General features: G+C 30.8%; 1 protein-coding gene across 1 annotated transcript; it reads left to right on the top strand.

Moving 5' to 3' along the window:
* The first annotated feature begins 7,633 nt into the window (after positions 1–7,633).
* Positions 7,634–9,340, top strand: LOC129950783 (uncharacterized). The gene has a single exon (XM_056062701.1). It carries the CDS (start codon positions 7,634–7,636, stop codon positions 9,338–9,340), a length of 1,707 nt encoding a protein of 568 aa, XP_055918676.1.
* The last annotated feature ends 319 nt before the right edge of the window (positions 9,341–9,659 follow it).

The following is a 9,659-nucleotide window of genomic DNA, read 5'->3' as shown; positions in this document are numbered from 1 at the left end:
GCAAGCTTCGACTTCGATTTCTGCGCCGCATGTAAATTTTGCTATCCAAATCGTGATCTTGTTAAAGAAATAAAATTATATATGTATCTTTACTGAGAGAAGCTAAACTCAGATGTGATGTTTTGTTTTTTCGTCTTCATCCATGGTAAGGTATATATCTCTACTTATTTTGCCTGTGGTAAGTACCCCTCTTTGTCCCTCTTTGTATAGTGATAATAAAACCAAAACATTGCCCCTCGCTCTCTTTTACAAGTTGTAAACGACCGCAGAAGATCCTTACTTACGCTAGTCATCGCGATCCAAGCAAGATGTTACCATCATGTTAACTTCTTTTAAACGAATAGCATTAGGCGCAATGATTATTTTCATCTTCGGTATCGTTGCTTATTTTTTGTTGTTTGCAGGGGGAGAAAGGAGAAGTATGGCAAGCCAGATGAACAATACTCCACCAGAGGAGAAATCGTGTCCTCATGTGTCGTGTTCTGGTATGTTGCATTGTCGCCTTCCTAATTAAGTGGAATCCTCCACAAATATTGCAATGGATTTTGGTTGTCTCTGTTGTCTCTTCAACAAACAACCGAGAAACAGCGAAGCTAATACCGCCAGTCGCCAGCTTTCAGCCGCTAGGATTGTAAAGGTATTGGAGCAAAATCATCATCATCATCTGGAATGCTGAAAATATGTGGGATTGGGTCTTGGCAATGGCTACATGGATTAAGCCATAAGCGTATTTTGTGGTGCGTGCTGGCACGTTCAAAGAGACGTTGACAAATATACACCAGGAGGTATATTAGTAGCATAACGTGGATAAAACCGACACGACGACGCACGACGTCTGGGGTAACCATAACAAGCCATGTGCCATATTCTGGCGTCCATGTGACCCTTGGGTTTTAATGGTGCGCTTGCGCATACCGATTAAGTGCGGGTGAATCTGGATGCAGAGCATTTTATTGTTAGCTCGTTATACGATAAAATTCCATTTTCGCATCATCATCAGTTTGGATACACTGGGGTCTGTGTCTTATTATTATATACGCGTACAATGCAACTATTGGGGAGTTCAATTAGTGGTGCAATACTGGTCGCAATCGTGCGAGCTTGATCTCAACTTCACAAGTTCGTATATATTGGAATGTAGACGCTGAAGATGGGCTTTGTTAGTTGATTTTATTGATAATGTTGTGGATATAGATATAAGAAGAGGTAGTTAGAGTTGAATATGGACATGGAACACGATTTAATATGGTTGCAACTTAATTGGGAGAAAGGATAAGGAAGGTATACCTATAGACAATCGAAAATATAAAAAAGATAACTATCAATCTTATTAACGCCTTTTGTTTAGGAAGATAAGATTCCAGGGACATATTCGAGAAGGAAGTGTGCTTTCCCCAGTGAAAAAGGTATTTTGTAGTGAATTATTGTTGTTTGGCTGCATTGTCTTTAATAAGTTTATATATTTTTGGAAAGTGGAAGTGGAGGAAAGGGTACCAATGACACAGAAAAACATAAAAGTCTGAAGCTGGTTTAGATTAAACTTCAATTTTTTTTAAAGAAGATTGGAGAATTCATCGATAATAATGCCAACCTGAAAATCGCAACAAACAATTTTAACGGATGTATTAGTGATTCAATAATGGCTTGAAGATTGGCTTCACTCCATGTATGTCAATTTTGCTTATTATTGACGAAACCCTTTAAACCAAGAATGAGATTCATCACTTAACAACGTAAGACGAAAATTTCCACAATTTGGAAGCGTTGTTATGGAGTTAAACGGTTTGTGATGAGTTTCCAAACCATACTCAGCAGAGTTTTGATCATAGTTTGACTAAAACTGGTTTCATTAAAGTAAGAAGAAAACCTCTAGACTCATGTGATAACACAGATTGCCAATTAACTGGCCCAAGTGTGTCCTACTCCATTATACGGACAGCCACTTTAACCTAACCGAACCTTACCTTGATATTCTCAATTGTCAAGCCACAGGTTGATGGTCTGGTGATCTATGAAGTTGTCGTCGAACTTAGAAGTATTGAACTTCCTTAAAGAGTAATTTAAGCTATGATATTAAGGGTTGTCTTGTTCTAATCATTTAAAGGCTTTGGTAACAATTAGTAGGCTACTTCTTGGAATTGTTCAGTGTTGTACCGCTGGTACCTAGCGAAGAAACCTGCTTCTGCTTCAGCATCTGTCTTTAAGATGTCAGTATATATAAACAGAGACGACTTAGTCATGTGTAGAACATTGTCAACTTATTCGTTACTGTCAGCAAAGATAGTGTTAAAGGTTCTGTTGAATATAAAGATAGGTTAAAAGTTTCCTGTAGAATCTGCAGGGTGTTTGATGTTGCTGGTCTTACAGCAATGGGTCTGGTTCAGCCATAACATACTTTTTACAGCAGTTTCCTTCACCTATAAGTCTAGAAGTAAAAGTTTGAGAATTGATTTCTTTTTTGCAGTAGGAGTGGTCCTCAATGCTACTAAAATACCTATAAATGCCATTCTCTGCACTCTTTCTGAGAGCTCTTAGGTTTTTAGCTTTCTCTTACACATCCCACCATTCCATACTACCATAAGTAATCACTGAAAGAACTTTTAGTCCAGATTCTTTTTGTTTTATTCTTCTCAAAATTCTTTTTCACGATAAATATCTACCTCTATACGTTTATATATTTAATTTTTAAAAACATGTTAACAAATAACTAAAAACTATTAAAACATCATCAACCGATCGAGCTAATTCGACGTGATTGCTCAGAAATCACAACCCACTGTGCGCGGGCAACGAATCAGCACCACCACCAACGCCGGCCGCTCCGCAACGAAAACGATGAGATGTGCCGCTTCACGAAAGAACAAAATCCTTGCTCCGTTCTGTCTCTGCAGACATGAATCTTTTTCTCTATAAAAACTCAAAAACAACACAAAAATTCTCATTCGAATATTGCCAAAGTCTGATTAAAAGAATTTACGAGCTATTAACACGATATTCAATAAAAACAAAACTTAAAATAAAAAAAATTCAGCATCAGCATCAAAAAATACACGCAATTGAAAACGACAACGACATCGCACATCGACATACAACCCAGGACCTATCATCTCCAGCTTCAAGACAGAGCCGAGGAGCGTGAGAGACGGAAGAATACGTCGCATCTGAAAGAATGATGTGAATGAACAAAAAAGAAATCAATTTCATCGAGTGGCCACTTGGCACGCTTAGCATGGATTTATCTGTTGTATCGATGTGAATCTTTGGATCTAGCATGGTTTTTTCATTCCTGATGGGGATAGGATTCATTGTACCCTAATAGCCCCGACTTTCCCCGCACCCGATGACAACACAATGAATCACTCACAGAATCCGAAGCGAACAACATATAAAATCCAATATCATCTTGAGGATTCTGTGTGATGTATCTCATTCTCATCCTCCTACAAATATCTCCCTCGCAAGCACCACCTCTGCTCTCTTAAAAAGATATGTACCCGTACCGTACCTATACATCAGTATAGGAAAAGGAACATGGATTGTCCTCGAGTTAACCAAAGTAAACGAAAAACTCGTCCTCAGCAAAAGATGCATCTTGATGATGAGAGAAAAAGATGCGATTCTGTTCCTTAATGCAACTTGAACGTAGTCGTCGTCTTCGCTGTCGTCATTGCTTGATTCTCAATATGTTGGCAGTGTCAACATTCTTGTCTTCTCTGTGATGTATTTTTATGGAGGTCTTACTGTTATTCTTATATGCACATTGCACAGACACCCACCTACAGCACCTTCCTTCTTTACAATTCTTTCTTTTGTATAAGAGTTTGAGATGAAATGATGAAAATATACTTTTTTGCAAAAATTAAATCAGTTCCAAGGAGCATTCAAATCAAATGACAATCGCATTCAATCAATATATACTCCCCTTCTCCCCCATACATCAACCAGAGTGAGTTCAATACTGATGCAAAAGTGGAAAGACTCTCGAACGACAACAATGCCTCTTGAAAATGGAAACTCACAGAGACTCGTGTATAAATCTTTTGTAAAATTCATTCTTTTTTTTACATAAGAAAAAGAGAATCCTTATTACTTTTGATATTTTCTTTTGTATTGATTAAGAGATTTTCAGGATAACCCAGTACAGATTTAAGTTATTTAATTCTGCAAAAGGAATTGTGTACAAAAATGGCGCCCGAAAAAAAGATTTTTTAAGGTCCTTAATCTGTGGTTCTATGTTTTCTATGTTTTAAACAAATGAATTATTTTGCAATCGAGAAACGATTAAGTTATTACTTTGAGTACGCAAGTTTGCAGAGTCCAAAATGTTTAATTAGTTTTCTTTGTTTTTTTTTCTACTAAAGTCATCGAACCTATTTGTGAAATATATCATGTTAAAAAAGTCCTTAATCTGTGATTCTTTTCTTCTATGTTTTAAACAAATTTTAATGAATTATTCTGCAATTGACAATCGATTAAGTTATTATTTTGAGTTCCAAGTTTGCAGATTTCAAAATCCCAATTTAGTTTTCTATGTTTTTCTACATTTTCCAAGCATATCGTGTAAAAAATGGCGTCCAAAACAAAGGTTTTTAATGAAAAGTATCCATTTTTATTATTTTCCATAAACTAGCTTGCACAGTGCTTAATCCATGCACCCATTTAGCATGAGAAACGTGTAAAAAATGGTACCCAAAAAAAAGAGTTTTTAAAGTTCTTAATCTGTGATTCTATGTTTTCTATGTTGTAAACAAATGCTAATAAATTATTCTCCAATTGAGAATAGATTAAGTTCTTACTTTGAGTACGGAAGTTTGCAGGATCAAAAATCTTTAGTTAGCTTTCTATGTTTTTTCTATTTAAGTTATCGAACCTATTTGGCAAGGATATCTAGTAAAAAAATGGTGCCCAAAAAAGAATTTTTAATGAAAAGAAGCGCGTTGCATCGACTAAAAAGTATTTTCCATAAACCAGTTTACGCAGTACTGAATCTATGATTTTATGCATTCTATGTTTTCAACAATTTGTATTTGATCGTTCTGCGATTTAAGAATTAATCTGTCGAAATGCAACATTTTTAGTTTTCTATGCAAAGTTCTTATTTATATTCGATGTAGAATTTTTTTTTGTAAATTAAACAAAATGATGGTCGAATTTAAAAACTGCTTAGGAACATACCAAAGATATATTCAAAAGCTGTGTTTTTGTGTGTTAAGCTTTAACCACTAATATTTTGAAAAAACGTCAACTTTGGAAACTGAAATCACAAAAATTTTCAATCCCAAAAACACAGAATAGCGAAAATTCAGACTCTAGAAAACTCAGGACCTCGGAAAACCCAGAATCCCGACAAAACATAATCCTGAAGTAGCGAATCTAAATCTAAATCTAAATCTAAATCTAAATCTAAATCTAAATCTAAATCTAAATCTAAATCTAAATCTAAATCTAAATCTAAATCTAAATCTAAATCTAAATCTAAATCTAAATCTAAATCTAAATCTAAATCTAAATCTAAATCTAAATCTAAATCTAAATCTAAATCTAAATCTAAATCTAAATCTAAATCTAAATCTAAATCTAAATCTAAATCTAAATCTAAATCTAAATCTAAATCTAAATCTAAATCTAAATCTAAATCTAAATCTAAATCTAAATCTAAATCTAAATCTAAATCTAAATCTAAATCTAAATCTAAATCTAAATCTAAATCTAAATCTAAATCTAAATCTAAATCTAAATCTAAATCTAAATCTAAATCTAAATCTAAATCTAAATCTAAATCTAAATCTAAATCTAAATCTAAATCTAAATCTAAATCTAAATCTAAATCTAAATCTAAATCTAAATCTAAATCTAAATCTAAATCTAAATCTAAATCTAAATCTAAATCTAAATCTAAATCTAAATCTAAATCTAAATCTAAATCTAAATCTAAATCTAAATCTAAATCTAAATCTAAATCTAAATCTAAATCTAAATCTAAATCTAAATCTAAATCTAAATCTAAATCTAAATCTAAATCTAAATCTAAATCTAAATCTAAATCTAAATCTAAATCTAAATCTAAATCTAAATCTAAATCTAAATCTAAATCTAAATCTAAATCTAAATCTAAATCTAAATCTAAATCCAAATCTAAATCTAAATCTAAATCTAAATCTAAATCTAAATCTTAATCTAAATCTAAATCTAAATCTAAATCTAAATCTAAATCTAAATCTAAATCTAAATCTAAATCTAAATCTAAATCTAAATCTAAATCTAAGTCTAAATCTAAATCTAAATCTAAATCTAAATCTAAATCTAAATCTAAATCTAAATCTAAATCTAAATCTAAATCTAAATCTAAATCTAAATCTAAATCTAAATCTAAATCTAAATCTAAATCTAAATCTAAATCTAAATCTAAATCTAAATCTAAATCTAAATCTAAATCTAAATCTAAATCTAAATCTAAATCTAAATCTAAATCTAAATCTAAATCTAAATCTAAATCTAAATCTAAATCTAAATCTAAATCTAAATCTAAATCTAAATCTAAATCCAAATCTAAATCTAAATCTAAATCTAAATCTAAATCTAAATCTAAATCTAAATCTAAATCTAAATCTAAATCTAAATCTAAATCTAAATCTAAATCTAAATCTAAATCTAAATCTAAATCTAAATCTAAATCTAAATCTAAATCTAAATCTAAATCTAAATCTAAATCTAAATCTAAATCTAAATCTAAATCTAAATCTAAATCTAAATCTAAATCTAAATCTAAATCTAAATCTAAATCTAAATCTAAATCTAAATCTAAATCTAAATCTAAATCTAAATCTAAATCTAAATCTAAATCTAAATCTAAATCTAAATCTAAATCTAAATCTAAATCTTAATATAAATATAAATATAAATTTAAATATAAATATAAATATAAATATAAATATAAATATAAATGTAAATATAAATATAAATATAAATATAAATATAAATATAAATATAAATATAAATATAAATATAAATATAAATATAAATATAAATATAAATATAAATATAAATATAAATATAAATATAAATATAAATATAAATATAAATATAAATATAAATATAAATATAAATATAAATATAAATATAAATATAAATATAAATATAAATATAAATATAAATATAAATATAAATATAAATATAAATATAAATATAAATATAAATATAAATTCAAAATTCTGTAAATTGTTGCGTTGGGAAAAAGCCTTGAATACAAAATATTTCTTTTGAATAACTAAAAATTTTTTGAAAAAATAATTTGAGATACAAAAATTGTCTTGATAATGAAAAATCGAATACTAATGTTTGCTCAGCTTACTGGAGCTTCAAAACGTATCAGTTCAATGTTTAACAACTTTTTTTCAAACCTGCTGTCACCTTCCATCGTTTCTCATTTGTAAAAGCTTAAATCGTGAAGGCAGTTATTATTTACTTAAATGTAATTCCGATAAAAAGTTAAGATATGAATCCACAAAACACAACAATTAATTTATGTGTGCTGTGTATATTATTCTTAAAAGGGTTTATTTTTATACATCACAGAACTTCAAATTTCTTTCTCCTTTCCATGTGGAAGGTTTAAAAAATTGACACCAACACAATGTCATTTTTAAAAGCCATTCTTCTGTTGGTTCTATTTAAAACTTTATTTGGATTAAACAGTGGTTTCAATGAACTTATCGTAAGGGTCTACCGTGATAGTGATAGTGCAACATTAGCTTTCTTATGTCTTGACGATGAGTTCCTGAGTGGTTTTATGAAACAACACGGAACGAAACCAGTTCTTATTTTTAATTCCCCCATCAAAGGAAAATCCAATGAAATTGTGAAGAGAAACACAATTTTGGTAGTGAAACAAGGAAAACCAAGAGTTTCTTCAATTTTAATTCCTCAGATCATCGCGAAACTCGAAGTCCGAAAATTCGTCATAGTTCTTGCGACAAACTTCAAAAGCCTTCAAAAATACTTCAAATATTTTTGTAAGCACAAATTCACAAGGATTTTTGGTTATACCAATAACACCTCGTTTGTATATCTCAACTACAGAGATAACCCTATTCAACAGATATCGATGAGGAAAGACCATGCACTTCCCAATGCCTTGACGAACTTAAATGGCTTTCGAATTCGAACAACATTTCAAACTGATGTTCCCAGAACTTTCTGGTATCACAACGTAAACGGTCAACCAAAAGTTGGTGGTTATTTCGGACAAATCTTCACAAATTTCGTCGAAAAACACAATGCAACATTTGAAGAAGTAATATTGGAAAATTCAACAAATCGTAACTATTTGGCAGTATTGGAAGCTTGCATGAATGGTGACTTAGACATTTCTTCGAATGTATTCTCACCAATTCCCGGATGTGATCATAGTTCGTTTTTAAAGTTAAATGCTTTTGGAATTATGGTTCCGATGAAAAAAAATGTCAATTCATACCACTACTTTATTAAACCATTTACTCCTTTGCTCTGGATGGCCATTTTGATGACTTTTCTTTATATTTCTGCAATGGACTTTCTCAAGGACTTCTATTCTGGGAATCAAGCGGATGTTTGGAAAAGTTTAAGTGAAACATTTCTGCGATTGCTGAATTTACCTTCGAGACTACCGACGGCATCTTATCGATTTCATACACAAGTTCTGATCTTTGCATTCGTGCTGGGAAATTTCTATTTAAATTACTTCACGTCGTTTTTGACAGTTTTTGTGAAAGTAAAGCAATTCGAGACATTCGACGATTTGTTAGAAAATAACATAAGTGTTATGGTTCCTTTGGATGCAGTTGATTTTTTTTATTTAGAACACCCGAAAGTACAAGGAAACAATCTTTATAAGAAAATTATCATTACAACTGATTATGAAACTTTCATCGAGAATTTGAATTCAATGAAAGCTTCCAATAAGGCTTATATCATATCACACGATAGATTTGAGTTTTTGATAAAGGTTCAGGCTATTTTCGAAGAACCAATGTTTCGAATGATTGAATTTTTTAAGGAATATTTTCAAACATTTCTTCTATCACCACACTCGCCGTTTAAGGAGATTTTAAGTTTATTTATAGTGAGGACATTCGAAACAGGATTGACTATGAAATGGGAAGGTGATACAGTTTCGCAGGCTTTAAGAGCCGGATTCGATTGGGATGGAAGAAGAAATGGTGCGGAAATATTGCATACACCTTTGACAATGATTCATTTGCAATTTGCTTGGATTTGTTTGGCATTTGGATGGATATTAGCAGCAATTGTTTTGCTTTGTGAGATTACAGTCAATTCTGATTGGAAAATTTTCAGGATCTAAACAAAATATATAATTCAAAAAGGAAAAGTTTATTTCGAAACTTAAAAAAAAAGAAACCTGAAGAACACGCATTCAGATTTTGTAATATGTAAATTTTGAAATTGAATTTGTTTAATTGAAAAATAAATAATAAAAGAGAGAAAAGAACACATTTTTCTGGCACTACATTTAACGAATCGCATTTTATTCTAAAACTAGCTGCCCCTCACCACTTTACTTGAATGATTAAGTTTGGAACAAATTTGGTAAGCACAAAAAGTGAGAAAACTTTTAAAGATGGACATACGCTTTTATTTTAACAAAACTTTAACTGTTTACG

Source organism: Eupeodes corollae, chromosome 3 (assembly GCF_945859685.1).
Source record: "Eupeodes corollae chromosome 3, idEupCoro1.1, whole genome shotgun sequence".
Classification (NCBI taxonomy): Eukaryota; Metazoa; Arthropoda; class Insecta; order Diptera; family Syrphidae; genus Eupeodes; species Eupeodes corollae.
Note: the sequence above shows the minus strand (reverse complement) of the source record. Positions and strands in the feature narration are given on the sequence as shown.

Coding starts and splice junctions, on each gene's coding strand:
- LOC129950783 (XM_056062701.1), top strand. CDS start 7,634: ATGTCATTTTTAAAAGCCATTCTTCTGTTGGTTCTATTTAAAACTTTA.